General features: G+C 54.4%; 1 protein-coding gene and 1 pseudogene across 4 annotated transcripts in view; both read left to right on the forward strand.

Moving 5' to 3' along the window:
* The window catches only part of LOC118659954 (patr class I histocompatibility antigen, A-126 alpha chain-like), a 98,657-nt gene that overhangs the window by 23,425 nt on the left and 60,225 nt on the right, over positions 1 to 15,007 (forward strand). For 2 of the 4 annotated variants that reach the window (XM_036316706.1, XM_036316707.1), the window contains 2 exons: positions 7,801 to 7,833; positions 7,988 to 8,169. The exons of 1 other annotated variant lie outside the window; for it this stretch is intronic. In XM_036316706.1, coding sequence (XP_036172599.1) covers positions 7,801 to 7,833; positions 7,988 to 8,154 — 200 coding nt within the window. In that variant the 3' untranslated portion in view covers positions 8,155 to 8,169. Of the gene's footprint in view, positions 1 to 7,800; positions 7,834 to 7,987; positions 8,170 to 15,007 lie in introns of those variants that run through there. One more of the 4 variants, XM_036316708.1, reaches the window with a different exon arrangement.
* Positions 8,393 to 9,257, forward strand: LOC118659959 (annotated as a pseudogene).

A 15,007-nucleotide genomic window follows, 5' to 3' on the forward strand; every position in this document is an offset into this window, starting at 1 on the left:
TGGGGAACCCAGGTGCAGGTCTTCCCTCCTGCTCCCTGTGCCTGTGAATGGACATGCACAGCAACCCAGCATGAGGAGGGTTGGAGTTCCAAGGGCCCAGACCCCTCAGGAAGAAGGTTTGGGTCACACCCCAGGTAAGTCATAGGGGTCCCCACCCCTGAGCTGGGAAATCCATGGCAGCCTCTGTGCAGAGGCCCCCTTCCCCCGGGTCATGAGTTGACATGTACAGTAGTTACATGTAATTAAATCTTTTCTAACATTTATTGTTTTTTATTTAATCATTTTATGTAATGCAATTAAAATTTTAATATAATTGATATTGCTCTAGCTGGTTTGACTCAGTGGGTAGAGTGTCAGCCTGCGGTCAGGCTCCTCCCTGGCCCAGGCACTGGTCAGGGCGCCAGTAGGAGACAACTAATCGATATGTTTCTCTCACATTGATATTTCTCTCTGTCTTTCCTTCTCTCTTCCACTCTCTCTAAAAATCAATGGGAAAATATCCTCAGGTGAGAATAAGAAGATAGACAATTGGTATTCATCCATCCATTCATTCAACAACTATGTTCCAGAAGCAGCTTCATGTGATGGGAGACAACTTTGACCCAAAGCTCCTGTGCTCCCATGTCTTACATGCTAGACTCGCAGCCGTGGGCAAACTACGGCCCGCGGGCTGGATCCAGCCTGTTTGAAATGAATAAAACTATTGAAAAAAAAGACCGTACCCTTTTATGTAATGATGTTTACTTTGAATTTATATTAGTTCACAGAAACACTCCATCCATGCTTTTGTTCCGGCCCTCCGGTCCAGTTTAAGAACCCATTGTGGCCCTCGAGTCAAAAAGTTTGCCCACCCCTGTCTAGAGGCTTCCCAGAGTGAGATGCAGCCACTAAAGCATTTTCAGAGATGAAAGTGCACAACCCGACTCACATTAGCAGGATTGCTGACTCTGTGGGGAGAATATACCCTGGGTGGCAGGTGAGGGGGTGACACTAATGCCACAGTCAGGAGTGGGAGGGTGATAGAGACAAAGGGGTGAAGAGGCCTGAGGGGTGAGAGACAGAGAAGGGTTGGACAAGCAGGGGTGAGGAAAGGTAGTGGAGGTAGAGATTCTAAAGCAGTGGAACTCTCAGATTTAAATGTGGTTTATAGATCTACTAGAGGCCCGGTGCACGAAATTCGTGCACTGGGGGTGGGGGGAATCCCTCAGCCCAGCCTGTGCCCTCTCACAGTCTGGGACCCCTCACTCCTTACCACCCACCTGCTTGCTGCTCCCTACCACTCAGCTCGCTGCTCCTCAGTGCTGCTGCGGAGGTTCCTGCCACCTCCGCTGCACTCACCAGGCATGAGCCCGGCTTCTGGATGAGCAGCACTCCCCCTGAGGGAACTCATTGTACCTCCAGGCCGTGGTTGGTGTGGATCAGTAGTTAGAGTGTCCTCCCATGCACCAAAGGGTCATGAGTTCACCATGACCCATGCACCAAAGGGCACATACACAGGTTGTGGGTTGCTGGGCAACTGATCGATGTTTCTCTTTCTCTTTCCCTCTCCCTTCCTCTCTCTCTAGAATCAATTAAAAGAACATATCCTTAAAAGAGGACTTAAAAAGAAAAAAAAATGCTGGTTTGGTTCAGTGGATGGTGCTTCTGCAGGCAGACTGAAGGGTACCAGGTTGGATTCCAATCAAAGGCATATACCTGGGTTGCTGGCTTAATCCAGGGCCCTGGTCAGGCATTCAGCAAGAGACAACCATTTGATGTCTCTCATATTAGTTTCTGTCTTTCTCCCTCCCTTCCACTCTCTGTAAAAAAAATAAAAATTTTTTAAAAAATCAATGCAAAAATGTCCTCAAGTGAGGATTAACCAAAACAAACAAACAAACACCCATTCCCAGTGTGATTATTGAAGGAGCATATGAAGTATTTGTTGAATGAACAGGAAAGGATGAGACTTTGCTTTCTAACTGTTTTAGCAACTCTGCAAGCCAGAGGGTTTATTTTTATTTTTTTAAAATATATTTTATTGATTTTTACAGAGAGGAAGATAGAGGGATAGACAGTTAGAAACATCGATGAGAGAGAAACATCAATCAGCTGCCTCTTGCACACCCCCTACTGAGGATGTGCCCACAACAAAGGTATATTCCCTTGACCAGAATTGAACCCGGGACCCCTCAGTCCACAGGCCGATGCTCTATCCACTGAGCCAAACTGGTTAGGGCCAGAGGGTTTATTTTTTATTTTCATTTTTATTGATTATTTTAGAGAGAAGAAGGGAGCGAGAGAAACATCAGTGTGTTGTTCCACTTATTATGCTATTTTCGATTGCTTCTTGTCTGTGCCCTGACCAGGGATCCAACCTGCAACCTTGCTGTATCAGGAGGAGGTTCTAACCCACTGCTCAGGGTGCTGCCTGTCAGGGCCCCTCAACAAAATCCCTCTGGTGTGCCCTGGCCCCTGCTGTGGGTCAGAGCTCCTCTGCCAGAGGAAAGGTTTGGGTTCCATTCTGTCAGGTTTTGGGTTTGATTCCTGGTCCAGGCTGACTGCTGTTCAGCAAGTGACCGAGGACCATTGAAGTCCATGTGTTCTAGTCATTCAGCGGGGACCTGGGGTTCTATGGCTGACTTGGCCGACTTGATCCCTGCTACCCCAATTCCATCCAGGGCGACTTCAACTATAAAAGCTGCGTGGCCTCCGGATAGGTTGCCCTCTCCATGGCTCGCCAGGCTTGGTTTCTGCGCAGTTGCCCTGGGAGGCGGATTTCCAGGTTCCCAGGGAGAGCGCCCTCCGATCCGGACTCCCAGGGAGAGCCGATTGGGGGCGTTTGTGCTGGCGGACCTCTGCAGGACGCCCCACCAGCCCCTATCTCCCCTGCCTGTGGCCCCGTCTCTCACTTCCTGATCTCAGATCAGGGGACCACAGGCACCTCAGCACCCAGTGCCCTGGGTGCCGCCATGCCTGTGGCCCTGCCCCCTGTCACACACAGAGCCGCAGGGCGATCTGGGGATTTGGTCGCTGCCCCCTGTCATGCTGATCCTGGTGACGGGAGGCCTCACGGCTCCGCTGATTCCGGTGCTGGGAGGCATATTACCCTTTTACTATATAGGATAGAGGCCTGGTTCATGGGTGGGGGCTGGCTGGTTTGCCCTGAAGGGTGTCCTGGATCAGGGTGGGGGTTCCCACTGGGGTGCCTGACCAGCCTGGATGAGGGGATGATGGCTGTTTGCAGCTGGTCACAGCCCCTTCAGGGTGGGGGTCCCCACTGGGGTGCCTGGCCAGTCTGGGTGAGGGGCTGAGGGCCGTTTTCAGGCTGGCGGGTGACTGAAGCTCCCAACCTGTCCTTTTTTTCTTTTTTTTCTTTTTTTATTATGGGCCAGCTTTAGCTCTGAGGCTTGGCTCCAGCTCTGAGACCTCGGCTGCTGAAAGCAGGTATCTGGTTTTTTTGGGTTCTATAATTGTAACACTGTTGTGGTCCTGCTCACTCCAGCTCTGAGATCCTGGCTGGCTGAAAGCAGGGATCTGTGTTTGTTCTATAATTGAAACAATGTTACGGTCCTGCTGGCTGAAGCCCAGCTGGCTGAAAGCAGGTTTCTGAGGTTTTGTTTAGCTTCTATATTTGTAATAATGTTTCTTAAACTGCAAGCTCAGAGGCCAGCAAGGTAGGCGGGGAATGTTGGCTTCCTCCATCACTGAAGCAAGCAAGCCTCCTGTTTGCTTCAAGCTGCCTGGCTGCTGGCCGCCATCTTGGTTGGCGGTTAATTTGCATATCGCCCTGATTAGCCAATGGGAAGGGTAGCGGAGGTATGGCTAATTACCATGTTTCTCTATTATTAGATGGGATAGTAAGTATATCTATAGAGCTAGCAGGGTGTTCTTTGCATTTGGTACTTAATACATTCCATGGGGTTGCCTAAAAACTAATTGCCACCTTATGTTAATCGGTTAAAAAATAATATGTGCCGACTATCTGGAATGATATTTATCTTCCAAGTACATGGTCACATTTCCAACTGGAGTTTAAGCTATTTGAAGGCAAAGGCTATGAGTCATAAACCCTTTTGTCTCCCTGTTTTGAGCACTCTATCCTGCAGTTAAAGGGCTGGCTCAGTAGAAGTGTTTTGGTTATGGTGGTGGTGATGGTGAGAGTAATTGTGGTTGATACTAAGTAAAGAAGCAAAAGGGTTAGAGACCATTTGTTCCCTCAATACCAACAAAAAGAAGTGTTTTTAGAAACACATATGATTAAAACTCCTTTAAGAAAAGCACTATAAACTAGTAACCTGTAATTCAGAGTACAGGTTCTGGAGCCAGGCTATCTACATTTGAAAGCCATTCCAAACATCTATTCATTAGCTGTGGTGAGACCTTAAGTACATTACTCAATCTCTCTGTGCCTTGGTTTCCTTGTCTATAAAATGGGAATAATAATAGTAAAACCCATGATTGTGAAAATAATAATATGTCCCAATAAAATGTGCTCACTGCTTCCATGTGAGTAATTCATAAGAATGGCAGGGCAGGAGCGCTGGTGAAGGGCACTTTAACCCACTGAGCACTTGCCACTGTGAGGATGCACAGGCTCCTGCTGAAATGCACAGTCACACATGCTCCCTGGGCTCCTGTAGGGAGGGTGTGGGGGACTCACAGGGACAAGCTCAGGGCTGGGGATTGCAGGTCACTTCACAATGTAACAGCCCCAGTCACACACTTCCTGTGTGGGAAGGAGAGTTGAGGAGCTTTGGAACTCTGGCTGCAGGGCTGTTTAGACACTTTGCATATGAAGCCTCTGAAATCATTCATTTTACAGATTAGCTTCCTGATGTCCAGGCTTCCTAAGGCTGTGGTCCCCCCTGCCCTTCATTGGTCTTTTCAGGCCCAACTCCTCCAGGATTACAGAGAAGACCCTGTGCTCCGCCTCCTCTCACAGGGAGCTCGTTCTCTGGCATCAAGGTCCCAGGGTGAGTTTCCCTCTAGAAGAGTCCAGGGCAGAGGTGAGGGTGGGAGGAGAGTGCATTTCAGGGAGAGGGGTTCCAGGAGGAGAAGGGGAGAAAAGGGCTGGTCCCAGCCTGGGGAGTCTCCCTGGTTCTCACACAGCCCCTGGGCAGGACTGAGGGAGAGGGTGTGACAGAGCGCTCCGTGCAGGGGGAGGGGTCAGGGCAAGGTCCCAGACGATACAGAAGCCAATCAGGGTCACCTTTGTCCCCAGTTATAAGTCTCCGCAGACTCACCAGGACTCACAGACTCCCCTGACTGGAGAGCATGCTGCTCACGGGGCCCCCAGCCCTCCTGCTGCTGCTCTGGGGGTCCCTGGCCCTGACCGAGACCTGGGCAGGTGAGTGCGGGGTCCGGGGACCGGCCTCTGCAGGGGAGGAGCGAGGGGACCCTGCGGGGGCTCAGAGCCCCGGGGAAGGGCGTGTCCATCACCCACACCCACACCCCAGATCCCACTCCGTCCTGACCCCTCTCTTATCCGTCCTGTCCCCCTCCCCCGGCCCCCAGGCACCCACTCCCTGAGATATTTCTACACCGCGGTGTCCCGGCGGGACCAGCTAAAACCCCGCTTCACCATCGTGGGCTACTTAGACGACACGCAGCTCGAGCGGTTCGACAGCGACTCCGAGAGTCAGAGGGCGGAGCCGCGGGCGCCATGGATGGAGCTGGAGGAGCCGGGCTATTGGGACATGAGCAGGCGGAACGCCAGGGACTCCGCACAGACTTTCCGAAGGAACCTGCACACCCTGCACGGCTACTACAACCACAGCGAGGACGGTGAGCCACGGGGGCCGGTCACCACCCCCATCCCCACTGAAGCTCGGAGTGTCCGGGTGCGAGCTTCAACCCAAGACTGCGGGCCCCGCGCGGCACCCACCCGGGAGGAGCCCGCGGGGATTTGACTAGGTTTTACAATCATTTTCTGTTTAATCTCCGTGGGCGGGGCGGGGGGCGGGGCTGAGAGGACTGACTGACCTCAGGGCGGGTCAGGGTCTCACACGCTCCAGTTGATGTTGGGCTGTGACATGGGACCGGACGGCCGCCTCCTCCGCGGGTACCACCAGTACGCTTATGATGGCACCGACTACATCGCCCTGAACGAGGACCTGCGCTCCTGGACCGCGGCCGACACCGCAGCTCAGATCACCCGGCGCAAGTGGGAGGAAACTGGTGAGGCTGAGGAAAGGAGACACTACCTGCAGGACGACTGCCTGGAGTTGCTCATCAGATTCCTGGAGATGGGGAAGGAGGTGCTGCAGCGCAAAGGTACCTGGGGCCTGGGGCCTCCCTCCTCTCCCCTGGGGCTGGGGGTCCTGCAAAGGGAAGGAAATGGGATCAGTGTCAGACCCCCTCCTTTTGGCCAGGAGATTAAGTCTGCCTGGGTTTTCAGATCAAAACTCAGAAAGTGACGCCCACCCTTCTCTCAGGGACGCCTAGGGGTGCAGTGTCTCAGGGACAATTAGAGGGGAGACCAGCCTGAAGGAACTGATCAGCGGTTCCCATTGGCACTGCAGTGGCTCTGGGACCCATGGGGACGTGCTCTCTCAGGCCCTGCTCCCTGCCCCTCCCCCAGTGTATCTGAGGTCTGACCCCAACTTTTCTGAGTCCTTTGGCCTCCGCCCAGGACAGGACCAGAAATCCCTTTCTCCCCCTGAGACCTGCCTCCTGCCCTGGGCTGTATCACTCTGACTAGAACTTTCTAAAGAGGAGAGGTCATCCCCAGGTGCTTTGTCCATGCTGGTGGTGCTTGTGTGCTCCCTCGCCCACCCCAGGTGCCCTGTCCACGCTCAGGTGGTGACATGAGTGCTGCTGGAGGGTCCCCTGACAGTGCCAAGTCCCTGAATTTCCTCCCCCTTCTCCTCAGACCCTCCAAAGACACACGTGACCCACCACCCCATCTCTGACCATGAGGTCACCCTGAGGTGCTGGGCCCTGGGCTTCTACCCTGCGGACATCAGCCTGAGCTGGCAGCGTGATGGGGAGGAGCAGACCCAGGACATGGAGCTGGTGGAGACCAGGCCTGCGGGGGATGGGACCTTCCAGAAGTGGGCGGCCCTGGTGGTGCCCCCTGGAGAGGAGCAGAGATACACGTGCCATGTGCAGCACGAGGGGCTGCCCGAGCCCCTGACCCTGAGATGGGGTGAGGAGGGGCGTGGGCACAGGGCCTGGTCTCAGAGAGGCAGGGGCCTGTGGAGGACTTCAGTGGGGTCGGGGCTGAGGCCTGGGGGTCAGGGCTCTCACCTCCCCTTCCCTTTCCAGTGCCGCCTCCTTGGGCCACCATCCCCCCTGTGGGCCTTGTTGTGGGCCTGGTCATCCTTGGAGCTGTGGTCACTGGAGCTGTGGCTGGAGCTGTGATGTGGAGGAGGAAGCGCTCAGGTAGGGAAGGGGAGGGGCCTGAGTTTCTCGTCTCACTGGGTGTTGCAAGCCCAGGTAGAAGTGTGTTCTGCTTCATTAATGGCAAGTACCATCTCACATGTGTGGTTGCCCAGTGTGGGGCCCTATTTACTGACACTCACTCTTTAGTAAGACACGTGTGGAAATGAGGGACAGATTCATCACCTGATGATTCTAGTGATGGGGCCTGGTTCCCAGCACTCCCAGGTCAGGGAGGAAGGTCCCTGCTGAGGACAGACCTCCAGATGGTGGCTGGTCCAGTCCCCACACATGCACTTTCCTCAAGTTTCCTGATCCTTCCCTGGGTCTGTAGTCACAGTTCTAGAAACTTCTCTGGGCTCCAGGACTAGGAGTTCCTTTAGGACATCATGGCCCTGCCTCCTCCCTGTCTTCTCACAGGATGTTTTCTTCCCACAGGTGGAAAAGGAGGGAGCTATGCTCAGGCTGCCAGTGAGTATGGAGGTGACCCCTGACATCCTGTAATAGTACAGTCTGGATCCCATGGGGGACCTCACCCCCATAGTTCCTCCCTTAGTCTCCTCTTCTGGGGGCTCTGAGCCCATCTTACTCACTCTTTTGTTCTACCTGTTTTGTTCTACCCCAGGCAGTGATAGTGCCCAGGGCTCTGATGTATCTTTCACGGCTTATAAAGGTGAGACCCTGAAGATAGCAGGGGTTGGGGCAAAAGGGACAGGACTGGTGATGGGGATTCTGTGGGACATAGTGAGTCTCCAGTGGGCTGTTGAGAATGTCACTACTTACAGCCACTGAACTGAGTTTGTTCATGATCATTTTCTTCCAAGCGTGAGGCACTTGTTGTGGACCCAGTGAAGAGAGATTTGTTCACGCTCCCACTTTGTGATTCAAGAACCTCTGAGTTTCCCAGTCGTTTTGGTCCTGGTGGCGGCTGCAGCGCTGAGTCAGCGGCGCCCCCACTCAGGGCTCCTCTGGGTGCCTCCACTCTACTCCCTCCCCACCCCTGGCTCTCGAGGGAGCCTAGCCCACCAGGATGGAACAGGCCATCTCCTTCCACAAGAACTTCCTGGCCAGAGGCGTTGCTGCCGCCATCTCTGAGACAGCCATGGCCTGGATGGAGCGGGTCAAGCTGCTGTAGCAGGTGCAACATGCCAGCCAGCAGATCACGACCAACAAGCAGTACAAGGGCATCATGGACTGCATCCTGCGCATCCCCAAGGAGCAGGGCGTGCTGTCCTTCTGGGGGGGGGGGGGGGCAACATTGCCAGTGTCATCTGTTACTTTCTCACCCAAGTCCTCAGCTTCGCCTTCAAGGATAAGTATAAGCAGGTCGTCCTGGGGGGCGCGGAGAAGCACACCCAGTTCTGAAGGAACTTCGCGGGCAACCTGGCCTCAGGCAGGGCCGCTTCGCCCAGGCCTGGACCCAGCTGGCGGCCGACGTGGGGAAATCAGGCGAATCAGGCGCCGAGCGCCAGTTCAAGGGCCTGGGACCCTGCCTGGTGCAGATCACCAAGTCGGACGGCTTCCGGGGCATGTACCAGGTTTTCAACGTCTCCGTGCAAGGCATCATCATCTACCGGGCGGACTACTTCAAGGTGTACGACATGGCCAAAGGCATGCTCCCCGACCCCAAGAACACCCATATCTCATCAACTGGATGATTGCTCACTGGGTGATGGCTGTGGTGTCCTTCCCTTTGACACTGTGCGGCGATGGGTGATGATGCAGTCGGGGCACAAAGGAGCGGACCTCATGTACACAGGCACCATCCACTGCTGGCAGATCTTCAAGGACCAGGGCGGCAAGGCTTTCTTCAAGGGAGCCTGGTCCAACCTCTGAGGGGCATGGGAGGGGCCTTCGTGCTGGTCTTGTACCACGGGCTGAAGAAGGTCATCTAGGCGCCCCGCCTGCCCGGAAACGGGACCCCAGAGTCACGGAGGCCCCTCAAGGTTACGGACCACTGACCTTCCAGAAATTCCAGACACGGAGGAAAAAAAAAAAAAAGAATCTCTGATTTCTTTCTGCAAAGGGCATCTGAATGTGTGTGTTCCTATCAGCATAATGTGAGGAGGTGGGAGGCTGGGCTATTCCTGCCCACCACACCCCCTCCCCAGCCTTTCCTGTCTAGGAGAAGTGGGGCTGGCCCTCCCAATTCCTGTTTTTACTTCCTGGTGCTCAGCTGCAGCTTCTTACTGCCTGATTGAAATAAGAGTCTGGATATGCATTCTTCTTCACTTCTTTTCATGAAGGGGTGATGGGTTCCTTAAAGGAGAACAGCCCGGTTGGGTGTGCCTCAGTGGTTGAGTGTCCACCCAGGAACCAGGAAGTCATGGCTGGATTCCCTTTCAGGGCATATGTCCAGATTTCAGCTCAGTTCCTACCAAGGTCGTGCAAGGGACAGCCAATGGATGATTCTCTCTCATCATTGATGTTTCAATCTGTCTCTCCCTCTTTTTTCCTCTCTCTCTGAAAATCAATAAAAACATATTTTGAAAAATGAATTAAAGGAGAAGATCCTAAATTTGAGACAAAATAAAGGGAAGCACTGAGAACTGTTGAGTCCTGTGTGTTTGCTGTGCTGAGGCTGCTGCAGGGGGGACAGGAGAGGCTGTGAGGACCGAGTATGGTCAGGGCTGTGCCCAGTTGGCTCTCTGGTCTCTTCAGCTGGGTCACCTCTCTGCTCCTTTGTCCTTCTCCCTTCAGGAGAACCTTGTCCCCCCAGGACTTTCCATCACAGGGACTCAAACCTCCCCAGGCCTTGTACATTGTCCTAATGAGGAGCATCTCAAACCCGTGGGCAGCAAGGCCTTCCTGTGTCCGGGTCAGCCTAGGCTCAGGCCTGGGTCCTGCCCTCAGCCCTCATCTTTTGGGACTGTATTTGTTGTTTCTTTGTGGAGAGGATTGTGCCTGTTTGCATTCTTGTTATAAGTTTTGGTCTCATCCTTCTTTAGAGTGTCCCCTATCCAGCATCAGCAGAGGTGAGTTGTCTGTCATTGTGCCCACAAGGCTCAGGGCTCCCTGCACACAAGAGTCCGTGGTAGGGAGAGATGACTTTTCAGTCTCATCCTGCTCTTGGCTCCTTCTAGGAATTGATTGTTATTTCCATCTTTTCCTAAACTCTCCAAGGAACCAGGTCCTGGAATTACCAGGGAGGAGGGGTCCTGTAATTGATCATCTTAGATAAGTTCCTGTGGGAGTTCTGCTCTGCTCGCCCGCCCTCTCTCCCTGCCCTTCCCTCTAGCGCTGGCTGCAGTGGGAATCCTGGGATTTCTGAAGCAGAGTCCCCTGTAGATTGAGGGAGAGCCGCTCTGTGGGAAGCGCAGGTGCCCTGATGTCAGTGTGAGAGCTCGCTGTGCTGTAGCTGCCACAGGACAGCTGTGGTCTGAGGCCACGTTAATGAAGACGTGTCTCTAGCATAGGGAGGGGCTCTACACTAACCTTTCATGAACCAATATTAGTTGTGTGCCAGATGTGTGACAGTGTTTCTGCAAGTGGGGACCATTGAAGGAAAATCAGAGAAGCTGCTTTCCTGTGGGACATACGTTGTGTGGGAAGAAACAGAGTGAATGAAAAAGCACAGGAAACAAGGAAGGCATCTGTGTGACAAGGGGTAACTGTTCTGGAAAAAAAAATGCCATGGGGAAGGCAAGCCCACGCAAGGCTGTTGGGGACACAGAACATGGGTGTGTTTTTTCGTTTATTTGTGTTTTTTAAATATATATATATATATTATTGATTTCAGAGAGAAAGGGAGAGAAAGAGAGAGATAGAAACATTAATGATGGGAAAGAATCATTGATTGCCTCCTACTTGTCCCCTGCTGGGGATGGAGCCCGCAACCCAGGCATGTGCCCTTGACCAGAATCCAACCCAGGACTCTTCAGTCTGCAGGCTGACGCTCTATCCACTGAGCTAAACATCTAGGGCTTGTCTCTTTGATTTGGGTGGCCAGTCAGTTGGGGCCTCACTGGGAAGGTGGCTTGAGGAAAGCATTGAAGGACATGAGGCATTATCCCTGAGGATGTCAGAAGGAAGTCCTTTCCAGCAGTGGCACCTCCAGTGGGAATGGCTTGGGGCAGGAGTGTGTCTGGTTTAAGAGGGAGGAGGCCAGTATGGGAATGGAGCAGAGCGTAATGGAGATGAGATAAAGACAAGGCCAGACCTCCTGGGCCTGGAGGATGGAAGAAGGGCAGGGACTGTGCTCTGAGTGTGGAAAGAGTCACAGGCGAGTTTAGAGCAGGAGAGTCCTGGCCTGATACCCCCTTTAAAGGATCACTGTGGCTGCTGAGCTGAGAACACCTGGGAGATTAGGGGGCAGTAGGGAGGCAGGAGGAGGCTGGGAGGGGCTCCAGGCTGGAGAGGCTTCCAGGGGCTGAGCAGTGGAAAGAGATGGGACCCCAGAGTCCTCTGGCCACAGGCTGCGGAGGGTGCCTGGACAACTGCTGGGCCATGGGCAGCCTGGGTCCTCTCACTGAGGTCCTTGTTGCCCAGCGAGGTGCACAGACCACACCCAGGTTCAACGCCTGGTCCTCAGGGCCCTCGGCCTGGCCCTCGGCCTGTCCTGTCCCAGGAGACAAAGGGACCACTGAAGGCCAGGAAGCCTGCTGCTCGGAGCTGAGCTCAGACTTGGAAGGGGTACTGGCCCAGTTAGGGGGACCCTGGAAACCCCAGGACTTTGGTACCTGCTGCTTGGGGCTGGGCTCAGACTTGGAAGGGGTACTGGCCCAGTTAGTGGGACCTTGGAAACCCCAGGACTTAGGGACCAGGGCTCATCCCTACAGGGGCAGCCCAGCCCTTTGCTGTCTGTGACCCGGAGGACCCCTTCCAAACACCAGCAGGGGTCCCCATGGCACACCCTCCCCTGCTGCTCTCCTCCCTGAAACCTCTACCCCTCTGTGTGCTGACTCCCCCTCCCCCATCCTGACCTCCTCAGGGGCATCCTTGCCTTCCCAGGCCTGACACCCCAGCCCCACCCCCATCCCAAGCTCTGAGACAAGCAGCACTAATTCCCAGGAGGAAGGTGCTCTAGCTCCAGAGGCAGCAGCAGAAACAGGGGACAGGTTCTTGGGTGTCCAAGGTCCCATCCCGGAGACTCAGGTCTCCTAGTTTGATTGTGGGGTGCAGCTGGACCTGGGAGCCAGCGGTTATGGCCTAGGAGACCTCGCTCTTTCCTGAGGCAGCGTCCATGGTGACTCAATGGGGAGGAAGCATCCATATCAGTGTGCATTTGGAGAAACACTTTGCACCCGGAATTTGACATAGGACAGGGCCCCCTCCTGCGTTCAAAGCCCTGTTCTGGTGCTGGGAGCAGAGGGAGACCCTGGGAGATCCTGGCTGAGCAGCAGAAAGGGGAGCAGGCTCTTCTGTCCTCAGCCCTGTGGCCACACGGGGGCGCCGCCGCGCTTCTCCTGAGGCTGCCTGCGCCCTGGCAGGGGCTGTGCTGTGAGTGGGTCAGAGGGGGCTGACTGGAAGGCGGGGCATCCGAGGGGGATGACGAAGCTTTAGCGAGTCCTGGGATACCCAGTGTCAAGGTCAGCACAGGACAGGGATTGACTAAGAAGAGTGCTCAGGAGCCAGGAGCCATCTCTGAGGAATCCATCTCCTCACTGTCACCCCTCTCACCAATCCCTTGAGGACACCACCATGGGAACCTGAAAAGTAGAAACATGTTCTTCTATTCCCTGTTTCTGTTTTGTGATTTTTTTCAAACTCAGTTTTCAAAATAAAGTCATCTCTTATTTGGGAACAACATCTCACTGTCTACACAATCTTCCACAGTGCGGGGATGCACATTGGGACTCTTGGGGCTAAAGCCCAGCTCTCCAGGGCCTTATGTCCCCCAGAAGGACAGGAGAGGGGCCCCTGTGCCAGGGGTCACACCTGGCACCCGAGAGTTCACAGCTCCAACCCCAAGCTGTCCCTGAGACCTCCTGTGAGCACAGCCCCTCTCTCAGGGTCTAGAACAGCCATGGGTAAACTACGGCCAGCGGGCCGGATCCAGCCCGTTTGAAATGAATAAATCTATTGAAAAAAAAAGACCGTACCCTTTTATGTAATGATGTTTATTTTGAATTTATATTAGTTCACACAAACACTCCATCCATGCTTTTGTTCCGGCCCTCCAGTCCAGTTTAAGAACCCATTGTGGCCCTCGAGTCAAAAAGTTTGCCCACCCCTGGTCTAGTATGAGCCCATGCACATCCTCTAAGACCCTCCTTTCCCTCAGGCATCCACCCCCTGATCCAGAAAGGCTCCACACACTGGAATGAAGACCCAACCACCCTAACCCTCCTCATCTCCATCCTCAGAGCCCAAGTGACAGCCCCAAAACTGTGCTCCTCCCACCTCCTCTCTCACACACTCACCACCACCATCAGTCCTGAATCCATCAGGACTAACCTCATTCTGTCCTGTCCCTGTTTGTCTCAGTCACTCAATCTCCCAAACTTCCTACAGGCTCCTCTCCACAGGACCCCCTGCCCACCACACACACATTATCTCCTCACACAACACCTCCCCCACTCCTGAAACCTCCCCACTGCCCTTCCCAGGGTTCTCTGCCCAGGCCCAGCCCAATGTGCACAGCCCTCCCAGGATGCTCCTGCACCTCCCAGCTCTGAGGGAAACCTGGTCTCCCTGGAACACGGCTCCCTCTGAAGTACTTTCCTATGGGGTGTCTCCCCTCCCCAGACCTGGTGCTCCATGTTCCCCACTCCTTCCTGAACATTTTCTCCTATGAATCTTCTGCCATCAGATTGAGCCCCAGTCCCCTCCTTGTAGGTATTTGCTGTGGGCCCAGAGGCCATTCCTGATTTCTTTCAGCTCCTGGTTCACTGCCACCATCCCCAGAGGGCTCCCCCTTTGATCCTCGATGATTTCAATAAAATCAGTTGCGGAAGGCTGAACAGTGCTCCCCAGAGATGCCCACCCGGAATCCATGGGGCCTGTCAGCAGGTTTCCTGACCTGGCAAAGGGACGAGGGCGAGGTAATGAAGGTGAAGGACCTTGGATGGGGACACTGTCCTGGGAGATCTGGGGGGGGGAGGGGGGGTGGCAATCAGGGCACATGGACCCTGAAAGCAGAGAAGTTTCTCTGGCTGGAAGCACAGGAGCTGCAGGAGGGATGGGGTTGAGGGGAGTCAGAGTGGCTCCACGTTGGGGAAGGCCTGGGTGTGCTGTAGGGGCCGCGGTCCAGGGCCGCAGGCATCCTCTGGAAGCTCAGTGGCTCCAGCAGGCAGCCAGCAAGGAGATGGGGACCTCAGTCCCCCATCTGCAGGAATCTGCCTTCACACAACCAAGTGAGTGAGCCTGGCACTGGGCTCAGTGAGGAGCAGAGACCTGGCCACACGTGTGCTTACCCGGAGAGGACATGTGGGACGTGGAACCTGTACAACCGCGACCTAGTAAATGGGTCTGTTCACAGGAACTCGGTTTGTGGTCATTGTCCAGCAGGACAGGCACCACCCAGCAGTGAGGATGCTCTCAACCCCTGCTTCTCACTCCCCTGAGTCTCCATCTCTGCTTCCCACACTCTGTCCACCACCTTCCCTCCTCATCTTCATGGATTGGCCCCTCCCGCCTGCTCTAGCCCCCGGAAACCACCTTTCTACTCTGTTTCTATGAGTTTGAAGTTTTTAAAAAGTCCACA

Source organism: Myotis myotis, unplaced genomic scaffold, assembly GCF_014108235.1.
Source record: "Myotis myotis isolate mMyoMyo1 unplaced genomic scaffold, mMyoMyo1.p scaffold_m19_p_7, whole genome shotgun sequence".
NCBI classification, from domain to species: domain Eukaryota; kingdom Metazoa; phylum Chordata; class Mammalia; order Chiroptera; family Vespertilionidae; genus Myotis; species Myotis myotis.